Genomic DNA, 17,828 nt, shown 5'->3' on the forward strand with positions numbered 1-17,828 from the left:
TTACTTGTCCAATGACTAAAACTGTTGCTATCCTTTCCCTGCTAGCTTCCTGCCTCTCAATCCATCAATGTCTCTCTTATCTTGTAAGTACAAGGATGCATTCACATCTTGTTACAGCCCTGTACATTCCCATCTCATGATGTTTTGCCTAACAGGAGTACAAGGACACCTCCCCTTCTTGTTACTGCCCTGTACAGGGTAACTCCCTACACATTCCCATCTCATGATGTTTTACCTTACAGTAGAGAAACCGGATTTTTGATTGATTAATGTAAAGGAACAAAATAAATCAAACCCCTTTTCATTTCATTGAGCGTTCCATCTTTCCACAGAAAACAAAAGAGAAACTGAACAAGGATGTTGCAGATTGTGATCAGAAGGAACTTATTACAATCTTGGTAAATTACTTTTGTTATCTCTTGAACACTGTTGGCTGTTGTACAGTATTTTGGAATTAAACATAATTTACCTTCTTTAATATAACTTGAATTTTATTTATAGGAAGAAGAATTACCTGACCCAGGCAATATTGAGCTCTATGAATTTCACTTCAGTGACTTATCAGTTTCAGAGTTTGATCTAATCAAGTATGGAATCCGATGTTTCTTTGAAATAAAGGCTATAACAAAATTCAAAATACCAGCAGATGTGAGTCTTTTTAAGTTCAATTTATGTTGTATCTTTTTAATCAATTGGATAATTTGCAAGAACATAGCTGAGCTCATTTTTACTTATTTTTTTCCCCCCAAGTTGTTTTCTGAAGCCCTGACATCTAAGGTGCTTGTTCTGGCTGGTCTTCTATTTCAGAAGATTTCTGGACCCTGGTGCTACTGGGTCAATTAATACAGATATTAGGAGTTGGTTCAAAGATATTAGGCTACAAGACTCTGAATTAAAAGGTTATTGTTAAAATAACTTTGATGCATTCTCATTTGTATATGTATTTAGATATTATTGTAAAATGGATAATTGGGTTGGCCATTGTATTTTATCCTACATCAAATAATTACATTTGGCTTGGATTTTATTTCTAATAAATTAATTGGGAGAGAGGGTGTGCTCTTGTTTAAAGACAGAATAATAGAATCCTAATGATCTATTTTTCAATAATATATATACGATTTTACAGCCAAATATAAATTTCTATGCAAGACTTTTTTATATTCTTTAACATAATTCCAAATGCTCAGTAGGTTAATTGTACTTGGATGGTGAGAACTTGTGGGCTGGAAAGGCATGTTACTATATTGCATCTCCAAATTAAATTAAATCTTCCATGAAAAAGGCACTGTGTTTTGCTTCAGGTATTGACTCGATGGATGTATACGATCAGGAAAGGTTACCGTGATATCACTTACCATAACTGGCGTCACGGGTTTAATGTGGGACAGACCATGTTTACACTTCTAATGGTAAGGGTACAATGCTTCAAACCAACTTGGGTTTGGTCATTTCAAAACTGAACTATCCAGAAATTATACAAATAATATTTTTATTGTGTGTTTTAAAAATTATTTCACTTTGCAGACAGGAAAAATAAAGAAATATTATTCCGATCTGGAAGCCTTCGCCATGGTTACAGCAGCTTTCTGTCATGATATTGATCACCGTGGCACTAATAATTTGTACCAGATGAAGTAAGTGGTGTTAATACTTAATGGCTCTTAAACATACATTTTTCAAATCTGGATATTCTTGTTAGGATTTATAATTATTGATTATCTCCAATTTACTGAAGAGTGGAGCTCCTTCATGAACTACTGCAGACAAGAAGGAAATAACTCCCAGAGTGATTTTTATTATTTTCATTTCTTGGATGTGATTGTCATTGACAATGACTGGATTTATAGCCAATCTGTAAGTAAGCCAGAACTGCATGGATTCTTGGGCCATTCAGAGAACAGCTAACCTCAGATTTCATGGTGAGGCTACTGTTTAAATTTTGCAACATCATCTATTCCCTTCGGTCTAATCGTGAGTTTCAAAGGTTTAAAAGTTTGAGGAGGAGAGAAAAACCCACAAGGTAGCTTCCTGGCATCTGCATTTAACTGGGTGCTTGAATATGGCAGACATAAAATACTTAGGATAATAATATTTTTGATGATAGTCTGATCAGTTATTGACCAAAAGATCTGAAGCATATTATTAAGTTTGATCATATGTTATAACAATGTTCAATTATAGATCACAAGCACCTCTAGCAAGGCTGCATGGATCCTCTATTTTGGAAAGACATCACCTGGAATACAGTAAAACACTACTTCAGGATGAGGTCAGTTTGTCATTCATTGAGGATAACATTTTATTTAAAACTGCAAATATTTGAAACTTTCACGGGATATGCAATTTTGAATTTACTGATTTTCTTTTACTTTCTTTTCAATGGACAGAGTATAAATATTCTTCAGAATCTGAACCACCATCAGTATGAAACAGTCATGCATTTAATGGAAGTTGCTATAATTGCCACTGACTTGGCACTGTATTTCAAGTATGTGCTTATTTATGTGATCCTTCTTGCTTGCTACTGTCTGGACTATTGAAGTGCAATTTTTCTTGTTCCACTGTAACTGAATATTATTGATGTCTATTTTGAATTCATTATCTCTTTCTGTTCAGTAATTTAATGTGTACTCGGAGTTGTTTTTTTATACAAAGTATTTGGCTTCAGCAGGTAAGAATTTTGGTGTATGTGTATATTGCACTTGTGTCTACAACAATAAATGCATTATCATTACTGCCTGCTTTAGTAAAAGGGACACAATTTGACATTACAGGAGATACTTGATATTTATAGAAAAACAAATTCATCTTCCAGAAAAGAAGTGACACATATATCATAAATCTGAAGCATTAGAATGGTTGAATTTGGAGGTGTTGAAGATACGTACAGGTATATGGGTTTCAAAGATGGAGGTAGAAATAGAGGTGAGAAATTTTACAGTAGAAATAAGCTTTATTGGTGATAATACTGTGTGAATGTGAAAAAAGGAATAGATTTTGAAAATGAAATAATTTACACATACAGTGTATAATTGATGAATGGAAATATTTCACAGAATAAACTAATAAATGAAATTAACATCAGCAAATGCAGAAAACAACCAGAAAGAGCCAGATGATGGTAGTGAAGCAATTAAACAGAAATGGAATAGTGGGGATATTATAATCAGGATATTCTCTTGAAATTCTCTTGAAAAAGATCATTCAAAAATTCTTTCATTGTTCTGGTCATTCACACACTGTTCTACTGAAGACTTACACAGACAGAATGTCACAGGAGTAAAAATAATATGAATGTAATTATTAATAATTACTCCAAAGTAAAACCACAAAATAAAATCACAAGTAATGGATATAAATTGAGAAGTTGTGAAAGAAAACATATCTGGGATATTAATTTGTTTACCATTTTCAAACTAATATCTAGGAATACAGATGCATTTACCAAAATTAACGTTAATGTTTTTGGAGGAGGTCGGGGTAATAAAAGTGGCTTTTCAGAGCACTTAACTGATGTATTAAAGGAACTCTTGTTTTGGGAAATAAGACTGTGTCTGTGATTTGGAATGGAGGAATTCCCTCTCCTCATTTAGAAACTAAAATTGCCATGCTAATCATTCTGTTTTCAATTCTCCAAAATAACAATCTAATAAAGGGAAGGAAATTGTATTTCAAGATGACACCAAAATATTTTCTAAGACTGGTGCTTTAAGGAAGAAATTAATTAGGTCTTTTGGACCTTTAAAGAGCTAAAGAAAAAAAATCACACAAGAGAGTAAAATGAAATTTGGGCTATTTTATCAAAAAGGCACACTCTTTATATTCCATTTTATTCTCTTTTCCATTTATAAAGGGAATGAAAATGGTCCCTTTTTTATTTTACATTTAGACATACAGCAAGGTAACATATATTATGTTTTTTTATATTTTTTCACACACATACACAAACTATATAAACATCAATGTCTGTAGCTTACACCCTGACATCCTCTCAGTGGAAACCAATTATAGGTAAAATGCACCATTGTATTTTTGAAATATTTTACAGGAAAAGGACAATGTTTCAAAAGATTGTTGACCATATTGAACAAACAGATAATGAAGAAGAGGCCATAACATATATTTCTTCTGACCCAACCAAGAAAGAAATTGTCATGTATGTATTTTGTCTCTTGGCATTTTTTTTTGGAAAGGTTTCTGTAATATTTTGGTAGTATTGATCAAATATCTTCTTGTACCTTCGCAGGGCAATGATGATGACGGGATGTGACTTGTCTGCTATAACAAAACCTTGGGACGTACAAAGCAAGGTAGCAAAATTGCTGATCTTAACCTTGCTACACTCAGCATTATACACTATTCTGAATATCCAACCAAGTGCAATAGGAAATCTTTAAAACTGAAAAGCTAACGCTGTTAACAATTTAAATTATGTATTTACATATAACAAAAACCTTATAACAATTGTTTAAATCAAGAATTGGATCAGCATTTAAAATGTCGACGTTTAAAAAAAAAAGTGATTCCAAAACATTTATATTAATTGTTTTTAAATTCCACAACCATTTTCCACAGACTTTTTTAAAGCCTGCTTCAATATTTGATAAAATGGTTAACATGAATGAAAATAGATAAAAAAATAAAACGTCTTAAAGTTTTTCCAAGAAAAACCTTCATTAATGGGAATTTCATTATACATGTGCAGAGCTTTGTTATTCCGTTTTCAGAAAAAGCTATATGCAAACTTCATTGTAATTTAATTGTCTGTAACTTGCTTTTGTTTTTCAATGAAAGAAAGGATAATTTTATCACATCTTAAGATTTAAAATGAGAATTTCAATTTCAATTTGGGAAACATGGTAAAACAGTAACAGAATTTTTTGTAAAATTTGGATTTTAGTGATCTTTAATTTTCTTTGTGCCATTTTAATGACTAGGAAGCAGTATGAGCAACTTATTTGCTTGAGGTACTGAGCTTGGTATTCTTCTGTTTTCCTTTGTAGTCAAATCTGAAATTCTTTTTAGCTGTATTTTGTTTTTATTCCAGGTTGCACTCATGGTGGCCAATGAATTCTGGGAGCAAGGTGATCTGGAACAGACAGTGTTACAGCAACAACCAATTGTAAATTCTCAATCCTTGTATTAATTTTAACTTCACATTGTTTCAAGTCTACAACTAGATTTCATGGATAATTAGGATATCAGATGGAAAAAAAAAATACCGGTAGCTACTTCTGACTTGAATTTTTAACATACATTGAATAGTTTTTTTTTCTTTATGTAACTTTAAAGATGCCAGGGAAGGATCATATTTAATGCCAGTCAATAAACTTTGCTGAATGAAATATATACATTAGCTTAATGATTTATGCTGACGATATTCCTGTCTTAAACAGCCCATGATGGACAGAAATAAGAAAGATGAACTCCCCAAACTACAAGTTGGATTCATCGACTTTGTGTGCACCTTTGTGTATAAAGTAAGTAAAATGATGCTTTTATTTCCCATCTAGTCTTTTTTCTAAATTAATTGATTTTACTTTTAAATTCTAATTAGGACCCAGATTTATTTATTAAATACTCATCAAAAACTGACATTTAATTGCTGAATGTCTTGTCCAGGAATTTGCAAGATTCCATAAAGAAATAACACCAATGTATGATGGTCTCCAAAACAACAGAGTTGAATGGAAATCGCTTGCGGATGAGTATGAAGCAAAGATGAAGCTACTTGAAGAACAAAAGGAGCAAGAGGAAATGGCAGCCAAAAAAGGTTGAATATCTCCCATTTATCATAATTTTTGAGAAAAAAAATCTCCAGCTGCTCTCAAATGAAACTCATTTGAACTTGATGTGATATGTTAATGGAATGAATTATGTGATGGAAATTGAAAGTGGATGTACCTGATTGCTGGGGAATGGAGAAGGAACGATTTTAATGCTTTAAATTATTGGTTGTTGTTCTAATTCATTATTTTTACTTGAACATTTAAGTCACCATTTTTAAAAAAAAAAAATTTGTCTATTTGAATAGCTTTTTAGATGTCTGACTACCTGAGACATTTAAAAACTCTTAAAAAAAAAAAAAATTGATTACCAGGCTGGCAGACCATTCTGGGATGGTAGGGGTCAGAGGTCCTGATGTCTACATTTATTCAGACTCCTTATGGATCACAGTGAGTTCATCTGGTTCCCTGAATCTGGGGAAAAATTACCTGGATGGGAGGTGAGTTTGGTCAGGATAATTTGGCCCAGTGTTGTTTAGAAAAACCTGAATAGATCTTAATTCAGTTGGATTATAATATAATTAAAGTTTTAGTCTGAACTTTTTAGAACCAGTTTAAGTATCAGATCAACATAAACAATTTAAATCCCTCTCATCTTGTCTTCCTGCAGCAGCAAATGGAGGAGTAGGAGGCGAAGGAAAAGCAAATAATGAAAGCAAACATGGAGGAAAATCCAGAACATGTGAAATATTTTGAATAGCTTTACAAAACAAATATTGTATTTGACAGCATATAAGACCCCACACCATTTCAACGAGGAATATTAAGAATTTTTTTAGGGTATTGATGGGTAAGCATTTAATGTTATTGAAATATGTACCGGTAGCTACAGTATAATGCTGGTCCCATTCTCTTCTGACTGCCTTGTTTTTTTTTTAAATTTTTTTTTATTTTTCACACTATGAACTATACTGACCAAAATACACACAAACATTTCCCTCTTGAATATACAGTGTCATTTTCTCCCCTTTTTCCCCCCTCCCTCCTTCACCCCCCTCCCCACTCACTCAACGTTCAACATATATGATACATTAAATCCATTAAACAATGTCATCACACAATGAAAATAAACAAGAAATTTGTGTCATCTACTTTTACATACTGCGTCAGTTCATTTCGTTGTCTTCTCCTTCTGTCATTTTAGGTGGTGGAGGTCTGCGGTAGGACTTCTCTGTTGTGTTCCATGTACGGATCCCAAATTTGTTTGAATACTGTGATGTTATTTCTTAAATTATATGTTATTTTTGATGCTACCCTAGTTGGTCCCGCTCTCTCCTGGTGCTCGCTGTCAGTACCTGCACTGGTCCTGCTCTCTCCCGACGGCCTATTTTTGGTACCTGCGCTGATCCCACCACCCCGCTTTGAAAACCTGCCACCAGCCCCCAACGATAGATGGCAGTGATGCTAGTGAGCCATACAGCGACAATGATCACTGTTTGCGTTACCATTATCACCCTAATTTTGACTTTGCATATAAGATCCGGGGGATATTTTTGAGCCATTTTTTGGGAAAAAGGTGGGTCTTGTATGCTGTTAAATACAGAATCAGAACTCGTCACAAAATTTGTTGTTTAATAATGAACACTGATATATTCATTGAATTATTAATTTAACAAGTTTTCAATAAAGGTTGCAACCACTGTAAAAGCCAGCACTTCTGCAGTCATGTGATTAATAAAGTTCCATTTGGATGTCACATTGTTTACATTAGTGTAATTATCCCTGAAAGAATACAAACCTTCTTTGTTTGCATTACATCCCTTACAACTAATTGGCTTTAGGAAGCTAGAAAAACACGAAAGGGCTTAATTTTACTGTAATGAGTTATTTGAAATTTTTAAGAGATGCACGAATGACTAATGTTGTTATGGAAAATTTGAGACCATGCTAAAAATATTGATAACCAAAATAAATTTACAACTGAAAAAGAATCCTGAATAAAGATCTAAGGTACATGCAGTGGATTCAGAGTGGAAAATATATTAGATGAATTTTGGGATTCCATATCTGTTTGTTTTGACCTAAAAAATGTGGTGACTTAATTTAAAAATGATTGTTACAATGGAATGCCATGGATTACGTCTGAGTTATGATTTAAAGAGCACATTCATTGAATTATTCATCAACTGCGTCAAAAACCATACATTTCAGAAATAATGTCAATTAGAAAAAAGAAATGATCAAACATTCAAGGAAAAAAATGCATAATGGATGTGAAACAAGTTGTAAAAAAAGGTAACAGTAAGCAGTGGGGATTGAAAAAACCCAAATATTAGGTTATACAAGCAACCCCTGCATAATAAGGGTTGGGGATGTTGCTGGAAAATAGATCAGATCATGATTTTCCTTAATGCTAAGATGGACATGTAACAGGAAACACAAGTTGAAAAAAATATTTATTTAGCTTGTTCACATAAATTCCCCAGAGCAAACTTTATTCCCTATCTCAACTTTTAGGGTTGTGATCTATGAATTCTCCAAGGATGAAATTCTATTATTCGGACTGTCATTACAAAGGGGACACCTGTAACGGATTTTACCCCAACGAAGGAGTGAGCAAACTGAAGATGCCTTAGTGTAATCTTCCAAAGCTTTCATGTGGATTTGAATACTATTCAAGCAAAAACACCTGGAAAAGCTCTACACAGACAACCAATGCCACAAAGAGATCACTATCCCACTTGATATGCCACCAATCCATTCACCAAAACACCAACCTGATAGCAGCCTACCTACATGGAATGAGATGGAGAAGATTGTACATAGAGCAAGGGCTGCATCAGCCCCAGATTCCAATGGAGTGCCATACAGGCTCTACAAAAATGTACCAGGTGTCCTGCTGTTCCTCTGAAAGCTCATGAAAGTAGCCTGGAATAACCAGGGGATATCAACATCATGGCAGAGAGAAGGAAAAGGGTTAATCAGAAATCAGCCAATTCTTCCAGATCAGTCTCCTGAATGTTGAGGGCAAAATCTATGGTGTGGTGGCTCATAGGCTGTCAACATATCCGCAAAGAAACCATTTGATTGATATATCAATCCAGAAAGCAGGGATCTTGGGCTTCTCTGGTTGAATGGAACATCCTTGCACCATCTGGCATCAGATTCAGGTCACCAAGAAGGAGGGAACAGATATTCATGTGGTGTTCCTGGACATCGCCTTTGGTTCAGCCCCCTTAACCACCTCTGGGCTGTTTTCGACTTCTTCAAACTCCCTAAGGCCTACTTCCAAGACATGTTTGGCTACACCACAGTGTGGCAACTTCTGGAAGTTTGAATCTTGGGCGGTTGTACCATCTCTCTGCTAGCCTTCACCATGGAGGATATCATTAGAGCATCTCGATAGGTGGTTGGAGGGCATTGCACAAGATCTGGCTTGAGGCTGCCGGCTATCAGAACTTATGTGGACGCTCTCACAACACTGACCACAACCGAGCCTTGTACTGTACATCAGTTGAGGAATCTTCAAGAGAACATCGAGCAGATTCAAATGAAGATCAAGCCTAGCAAGTCCAAAAGCATCTCCATCATCAAGGGGAAGCTGGTAGACCAACGCTTCTACATGGGCAATGAGACGATTCCAACAGTCTTCGAGAAACCAGTGAAAGGCTTAGGTTGGTGGTATAACACATCCCTCAAAGATACAGAGTAGGTACATCAGCTCAGGAAGGATGCCATCAGTGGCCTTGAGAGCATTGACAGAACCACATACCTGGCAAGTTGAAGCTATGGTGTATGCAGTTTGGACTCTTTCCATGCTTCATGGGGCCACTAACACTGTATGAAGAAGTTCAAGCAAATGCCTCCAAAACTCATTGGACAGTGCTTCATCCTACAGCAAGACAATGATTCCAAACATACTACTATAGCAATAAAAGAGTTTTTCAAAGCTAAAAGCTGGAAAATTCTTGAATGGCCAAATCGATCATCCAATCTAAATCTAATTGAGCATGCCTTCCATATGCTGAACAAAAAACTCCAGGGGACAACCACCCAAAATAAGCAGGAGTTGTAGATGACTGTAGTAGAGACCTAGCAGAGCATCACCAGAGAAGATCCTCAGCACCTGTTGCTGTCTTTGTATCACAGACTTCAAGCAGTCATTGCATGCAAGGGATATTCAACAAAGTACTAAATGATATACATAATATACTTAATATAAATATCATTGATATGTCCCAAATATTATGGTGCCCTGAAATGAGGGGACTTTGTATTAAAAAAAATGCTGTAATTTCTACATGGGCAAACCAAAATGCATCCAAATAACCTTGAATAAAATCTGGAACACTTTAATCACATATGAATTGTTTGATTTAAAATTTAAAACTGTGAAGCACAGGGACAAATAAAGGAACAGTGTCTTTGTCCCAAAGATGATGGATGGCACTGTAGGTAGCTAACTGGTTGAGCCAGAGTCAAATTTAAGAAAATAGGAAACAGATGCTAATTAACAGGAAATGATAAGAGCAATGTGTCATGGAAATTAAACTCATTTCACCATGGCTTGGATGAAATGAGTAGAATAGCTCCACACTTGCAGATTACTCAAATTAACCAGGACACAAGTAGTGCTAAGCAGAGAGTTACAAAGGCATACTGATTGATTAAATGAATGTATAACAGTAATATCATATGCATTTATATATTATCCTTAATTTAGCATACCATCCTAATCAAATAATTGGAAAACTTTGATTGAAAGTTTTATCAGGCCCATCAGAATGGCAGTCAAAATAGGTTTTAAAGGATGAAAAAGTTAGCCAGGGAGGGGGTTAAATGACGGAATTCAGACCTCCATGATTAAATCTGGGGGTGATTCATATAATTGGAAGCTGTAGATATCTCAGCTCATTTCGGCCTGGAGAGATTACAGTTTGACCAAGCATTGAGTCATAAAAACATGAGAATTAAAAAAAATATAGAAAAATCTAGAGTCAAAGCAGATCAGCAAGCTTTGGGGTGGTGAGTGAAGAGAACTTAGAACAAAATAGAACATGCAGATGTGTACTCCGTGAACAGGTTTAGCAAGGACGGAACAAGGGAGCCAATCAAAACACAGAAATGCTTGAGGAACTCAGCAGGTTTCCTTTACCACAGGAGATAAAGATATACAACCTAGGTTTCGGGCCTGGGCCCTTCTTCAAGGAATGAGTAAAAAGCAGACAGGTGTCTGAATTAAAAGGCAAGGGGGAGCACAGACCGAGCATAGGACAAGAGGAAAGGTGAGAATTAATGAGGGGAGGGGTGGCTTTGTGAATGCAGATTTGGAGATAAGAAGATAGAGATAAAAGGAGAGAGAGAGAGAAAGTGAGAGAGAGGGAGAGAGAAGGAATGAGATAGAAGAAAGGAGAAATAGCAATAGATGGGGAGGGGGGTGTAACAGAAATCAGAGGTCAAAGTTAATGCCATCCAGTTAGTGTCCGGACAGAAATGAGATTTGTGGGTGTTTTCAGTCTGGCAAGTGCATGACATGCTGACATAGAAATGGGGCAGGGAATCAAAATGGGCTACCACTGGGAGAGTTGAGTGATCCTTGCTATTGCGGCAGACAGAGCCGAGGTGCTCAATGAAGTGATCTCCTAGTCTGCATCCAGTTTCTCTGATGTAGAGGATACTGCAAGGGGGAAACACCAGATGCAGAAGATGACGCCTGCAGATTCACAAGTCGTGTCACTTCACTTGGAAGGATTGTATGGGGCCCCGAATTGTGGTGAGGGAGGTGTGGGTTTAAGTATAACACTTCCTGTGATCACAGGGATAAGTGTCTAGGGGAAGGCAGAGATGGCAGAAGAGGGGAAGATGTGTCTGATGTGTCTGGTGGTGGGATCACATAGTAGGTGTCAGAAATGGCGGAAGATGATATGTTGGATGCAGAGGCTAGTGGAGTGGTAGGTGAGGAAAGAGGAATCCTGTCCTTGATGAGTGTGGGGGCAGATGTGTGGGTAATGGAGTATATGCGAAAGTTCAAATGCAGGGGCATGACCAAGACCTTCAGCAGCCATTGAGACGAAATAAAGAGAAAGTAGCAAATGCGTATAGAAATAATCAATGTTTGTGATGATCAGGTCCAAAGCCCATTTCTAGTCAAATTTGACATCCAGATGAAGAACTTTCAAAGGAAGTTTGAAACAGATGCCAAGGGATAGAACCAGATTTTGTGAAGGGATACAGATCTATGTTTCAGCCACGTCAGCCGGCTATGTGCCGAAATGGAAATAAGCAGATTGCTTTTAATTGGATTGAGAATTTAATCAAGCTTTAAAGATGGAATTAGATTTAATCGTTAAATCTTCCTATTTGGAGTACACTGTATATACTTAACCTCACAGAAGAAGGTTGGCAATATATTCAAAGATATACGAATATGGATTTCAATGTTACAAATCATTCTTAAAACATGAAGAATCAGAAAAAAATGAATACCAGTAAATCATAATTTTTTTAATTCAAAATTAAATTGATAAAGTAGCAATAGTCTTTCATGCAGATATCACTTGCCTCCTTGCATTTTTAGTTACTACTTATATTGGGGAAGACCTGAGCTATTACCCCTTTATTTTACAAATTGTATTTTTGTTTCATAATGCAATGGTGCCTCACAGAAGGTGAAGGATTATACATGGCATCCTAGCATAGAATCAATAAACATGTTTATAAGAAATTTGCTATTAATTTCTGCCTTTTCACACATATTAATTTCACAAAAAATTCTCTCCATGAGAACACAAATGGCCACATTCTTGGAATATTAATAGATACAATGAATACCTACTCTCAACCAAAGATCTGATCGTTATTGAGTTTACTATGCGATTTGCTTTTATATTTAATGAAATTTAATTACTTTAATTTTTTTTTCCTTTTTGGATGAAAAATAGAAGTCATGACAGGATTGAATGATTGAAGATATGAGGAACAGAAATGAAATGTGTTTCTAGGAAAATTTGGCCTTTAATAGCTCCCTTCTCATCTCACTGAATAATTGCAACATCTTCATCTCATCACTTTCACTTCTCATTGCTACCAATTCTCAGCCAAGTGGGCCTTCGATTACATAATTTTCCCTCTTATCCATCCTTTCAAATCCTATTCTAGTAATCTAATTTTTTGCTTATTTTTCTCAGGATTTATCTGCATTCAAAATTCAGCCTGAAACATGCAAGTCTGCAGATGCTGTGATTGTAGTAAAAACACAGAAATGCTGGAGGAATTTAGCCGGCCTCACAGCGTCCATAGGAGGTAAAGATAAATTGCTGATGTTTTGGGCATGACAAAAAAAGAGACGGACTTTCCCATTACTGCCATCAATTCAGCCCTCACCCACATCTTCTCTATTTCCCACATATTTGCCTTCGCCATCTCCACCCCGACATACAAGGACAGGATTCCCCTTGTCCTCACCTATCACCCCACCAGCCTCCGCATCCAACATTATCTATCCTTCACATAATATGATCCCACCACCAGTCACATCTTCCCTTCTTTTCACCTCTCCACAAGGACTGTTCCCTCTAGGACTCACTCGTCCACTCATCCTTCCCCACTAATAGCCCCCTCAGTATCTACCCCTGAGGCCGTGAGAAATGTACACACATTCTCATCTCCTCCTTCACCATCATTAGGGTCATCAATCATAGAGTTCAGGACATTACAGCATAGGCTCTAAGGCCCTTGCTGTTGTGCTGACCTATATAAATCTACTCAACAAACTGAACCTTCCCTACCTTACACCCATAATCTATTTTTCATGCATCCATGTGCTTGTCTCAGAGTCTTTTAAATATCCCTATTGTATCAGCCACTACCACCCCAGGCAATGCATTCTAGGTATCCATTACTCTCTGTGTAAAAACATTACCCCAGAAGTCTCCCCTAAAGTTTCCTCCCCTCACTGATGTCCTCTGGTGTTTGCTAATCTTTCCCAAGGAAAAAGATGCCTATCTATGCCTCTCATAATCTTGTAGATATCACTCCTTCCAAGTGAAGTGCTTCACTTGTGAATCTGCAGGAAGTAATCTACTGCATTTGGTGCTCCCGTTGTGGCCTCTTCTATATCAGGGAGACTGGGAGATCTTTTTGTTGAGCACCTTTGCTCTGCCTGCTGCATTATCAGGGAGTTCCCAGTGGCCAGCCACTTTAATTCCACTCATCATCCCACATCGACTTGTCTATCCATGGCCTCATGCACTGCCAAACCAATCTTTTCATAAATTGGAGGAACAACACCTAATATTTTGTCTGGGCACTCTCCAATCAGACAGCATTAACAGTTTCCGTTCAATCCCTTCCTGGTACTTGTCTGCATTTTGCGTACTCTTGATGAAAGACTCAGTCCTGAAACTTTGGGTTACCCTTTATTTCCTATCGATACTGCATGATCTACTGTGATTCTCCAGCTCTTCTGTGGGTTGTACTGCAACCATGGCATCTGCAGATCTTCCTGTTTAAAAACAATTTACTAATATTTTCACATAAAAGAGCAGAAGCTTCACTGGTTATATTTTAGAATTTAATTGATAATTATACTCTTACTGAAACATATAGTTTTTAAAATTAATAGACAAATTAAGTTGATAATCAAGGAATCTCTTGATAATAGATGTATCGATTGAGTCAAAATGTTTTGCTTTTCATCTGAGGGTTATTACCCTTAAAACTTCTGAAGAATCTGGAGATTCACCAAGATGATCTCAAATATATTGCTGAATGTAGTTGGTAGCATATCTGCTGTGTACCTCCCAATGTAATTAATTCTTGCAAAATATTTCCATTTTTCTTCACAATTGGTTGATTTGGATTCAGTGTTCCATTTTCTTCCAGCCTTACTTGATGTTTCAATGTGAAAATTAAAATGTGTTGCCAGTATAAATTAAGTTTGAGTCTTAAAAAGAAAATTAGGCATTTAAGAGATCTTCTTTTGGAATAAACTGAATGAAGCTATTAATCCTCTTCAAAGCACAGGTCACAGAAACATGTCTTCAAAATATTCATCAAATTCACCTTTCCTGCAGATCAAGGATAGAGTTTACCATAGTTTTCATTTCATTATTTATCTCCTGTGGCTTTGCTCATGAACTAGTTAAAGTCCCTCTCTTCCTGCTGCCTCGACTTCCATTCTCCATATTTGTCTCAAACTACATTCAGCTGGCCTTCAACCAGTGCTTTTCTCAAACACTCATCCTTTGCTGTGTCTCTTCACAGCATTTTTTGTGTTAGTGTTGACTGAAAATCTAATCCTACCATCAAGCTATGGATCTGCAATTCTGAATTTCTCGGCTTTTCATATTCATTTTAAAATTAATTAAAGTTGCTGTCTGTAATATCCTTTCAGACAGTGAGTTCTAAACCTTTACCACATGGATGGAAAAAAAAAGCTCTTCACCTCTCTACTAATTCTACCAATACTTTATAACATTGGCTTATGATTTTAACCATTCTGAAGAGGGAAATAGGACCTACTCGTTTACTCTATTTAGGCTTCTCATTATTTTATACCCATCAATTAAACTCCTTTTAGATTCCTCTGATCCAAGAAAATCAAACCATTTGATCTCATCTTTCCAGTCCTGCCAACAGGAATCTCCTCTGCTTCTCTCTAGTACAAATGTAATGTTGGGACCAGAACTATATTCAGTACTTAACCTGCCTAACTAGCAGAATCCCACTACTCTTAAGGTGTATGTCCTCTTACATTCAATGTCCTTTTTTGTGAACATGGTTAAATCCTTACCCACAACCTCTGTTTTTGGGCCAGACACAAGCAAATGGGAAGAGTCTGGTGGGCATGAATAAGTTAGCTGAAGAGCCTGTTTTCGTGAAGTAGGATTCACACAAAAGTTATTTCCTTGCTTCGTAACCAATATGGCCTACTCTTTTCTTTTGTTGTGTTTTTAGTTCTTATAAACTGAGCGTTTATCATTTTTCTTGCCAATATTTTTCATAATTTAATTTGTTCAATATTTTTACATTCTTATACTTCACTCTCCTAACTTCCTTTTTATTTTAGATCCTAAACCTTCAATATGCTTTCAGGTACAGTACAACTCCGATTATCCAAAATCAGATCCTCCAGAATCTTCATTTTTTTGAAAATTATATAAAAATTCACAAAAATGAGAATATACAAAACAAATCAGAAATCCTCATTTATCTGAAATATTTTCGGAGTCAAATTGACTGGGGACCTCAGGCTGTTGGTGGCAGCAGGTACCTCAGTGGAGAGGTGTCGGTGATCGATGATGGCCAGCATTTTTTTTGGTGAGAATTAAACATTATTTTAATGCTTAAAAAGTCTTCCCTTGTTGTTTGTTGTTGTTTAAAAGTGATCTGATGTTGCTATTGGGCTGTTTTTAAAAAAATGACCAGTTCTCTGAAAAAAAACTGGTTATCCAACATAGGGCAGTTCCCAACCATTTCAGATAATCAAAGTTGAACTGTACTTCTTATTTAAGATCCTTGTTCAACTTTACAATTCTTCAGAGGCTGATTTATCATCAAACAGTTGTATTCTCGGCCTAGTAAAACTATTCTCACCACAATTTAACATTTCCTAATTTATTTTTGTTCTTTTCCATAACTAAGCTAAATCTAAATGAGCTGTGATCAGTACGACAAACTGCTCCTCTCATGTACAGTATACAGTTCCATTCTCTAAAATTAAATACAGAATCACTGCATTTACTGCATCCTGTGCTCCTCTACATTAGGAAGAGTGGATGTAGACGGGGAAATTACTTTGTTGAGTACATTTGCTCTGTCCGTTGCCACATCCTGGATCTTCCAGCGGCCAGTCACTTCAATTTCACTTCCCATTCCCATACCAATATGTCTATCCTTGGCTTACTATACTGCAAAGTTGAGGCCGCACGCAAAGAGGAGGAACAGCACCTTATATTCCACCTTGGCAGTGTCCAATCAACGTCGACTTTTCCTATTTCCGGTAACCACTTGTTTTCTCAAGCAACCCACCCCCACCTTGCTTTCCCTTATCTCTCTGGCCTCATTCCATCATCTCCTTTCCTTCTTTCCCATCCATGCCCTCTCTACCTGCCCATCACCCATATCCTTCCAGCTCTCCACTCCCTTACTTGCTCCTATCAGTGCATGCTCCTCAGCTTTCTGTCTCTTCCCATCACCTCCTATCTTCTTACATGTTTTCTATTTCTTCCCTCCTTTCACATGCATGCACCTATCACCTGTGCTTTACTGACTATTTCTTGTTATTCCTGATGAAAGGTTTGGGCCCAAAACATTGACCATCTATTGCCTTCCATGGATGTTGTCTGACCTGCTGAGTTCCTCCAGCATTTTGTGTTGCTCCAGAATCATATGTCCTCTTGTTGGATTTGGTTTATATTGATTAAAGTAGTTATGCACCCTCAATCTCAACGGGCAAAAAACAAAATCCCCCACAATTTCTTCCCAAAAGTATTTGCTTTTGAATTTGTTCTTCTTTCTCCCTTCACCTGTTTGGACATCTACAGTGCAGTCCACATAGTGAGATTCATTCTCATTCTTTAGTTCTATCATACCTTCTGCTTTCCCATTCTCCTTGCATTTAAGCGAATCCAGACAGTTTTTAAAAAAAAACTCAAATTTAACAGCTATTCTTTAAATAAGTTAACTAAGCAGATAGGGATTAGGTTTCCAGGATAAAAGAAAAAAAAATGAAAATATTTGGATTAGAAAAATAGCAAAGAGGAAATTGACCTGGGAAGCAGTGGAGGCAGGTTGCTTTTGTGATTTCATGCTTCTGAACTTGTGTGGAACTTGTTATTACATTGGGATCTGTTAGATAATGGTTAGAATACTGAGGCTTGGATGAGTAACTCAGTGATCTGTAGCAACTGATGAAGTGAAATTCAATGAATTAACCAAATAACAAAACTAGTGTCAGTGATGGAAATTATATGGATTTGCCTTGTTCAATAATGTTCTTTAGAAAAGTAAACGGCCAACTTTTTGGCCCAGCAAGACATTCCATTCGAGGACAATTAGCGATGGACAATAAATTTTGGGCCCGCATCTCATGAGTGA

The 17,828-nt window shown here is 36.5% G+C and overlaps 2 protein-coding genes across 4 annotated transcripts in view; one reads left to right on the forward strand and one right to left on the reverse strand.

The window, feature by feature from the left end:
* pde6c (phosphodiesterase 6C, cGMP-specific, cone, alpha prime) overlaps positions 1-7,485 on the forward strand; it is a 34,227-nt gene extending 26,742 nt beyond the window's left edge. Inside the window, exons 11-22 of the mRNA XM_069900552.1 lie at positions 333-398; positions 502-648; positions 1,305-1,412; positions 1,528-1,637; positions 2,185-2,272; positions 2,391-2,491; positions 4,052-4,159; positions 4,250-4,313; positions 5,051-5,125; positions 5,400-5,483; positions 5,626-5,776; positions 6,400-7,485. Of these exons, the coding sequence (XP_069756653.1) occupies positions 333-398; positions 502-648; positions 1,305-1,412; positions 1,528-1,637; positions 2,185-2,272; positions 2,391-2,491; positions 4,052-4,159; positions 4,250-4,313; positions 5,051-5,125; positions 5,400-5,483; positions 5,626-5,776; positions 6,400-6,485 (1,188 nt within the window). The 3' untranslated portion in view covers positions 6,486-7,485. The remainder of the gene's footprint in view (positions 1-332; positions 399-501; positions 649-1,304; positions 1,413-1,527; positions 1,638-2,184; positions 2,273-2,390; positions 2,492-4,051; positions 4,160-4,249; positions 4,314-5,050; positions 5,126-5,399; positions 5,484-5,625; positions 5,777-6,399) is intronic.
* fra10ac1 (FRA10A associated CGG repeat 1) overlaps positions 1-17,828 on the reverse strand; it is a 73,666-nt gene that overhangs the window by 3,703 nt on the left and 52,135 nt on the right. The window contains exon 13 of one of the 3 annotated variants that reach the window (XM_069900558.1): positions 3,785-5,092. The exons of 1 other annotated variant lie outside the window; for it this stretch is intronic. In XM_069900558.1, the coding sequence (XP_069756659.1) occupies positions 4,930-5,092 (163 nt within the window). In that variant the 3' untranslated portion in view covers positions 3,785-4,929. Of the gene's footprint in view, positions 1-3,784; positions 5,093-12,212; positions 14,798-17,828 lie in introns of those variants that run through there. One more of the 3 variants, XM_069900560.1, reaches the window with a different exon arrangement.

This window comes from Narcine bancroftii, chromosome 10 (genome assembly GCF_036971445.1).
Source record: "Narcine bancroftii isolate sNarBan1 chromosome 10, sNarBan1.hap1, whole genome shotgun sequence".
In the NCBI taxonomy this organism is placed as follows: Eukaryota; Metazoa; Chordata; class Chondrichthyes; order Torpediniformes; family Narcinidae; genus Narcine; species Narcine bancroftii.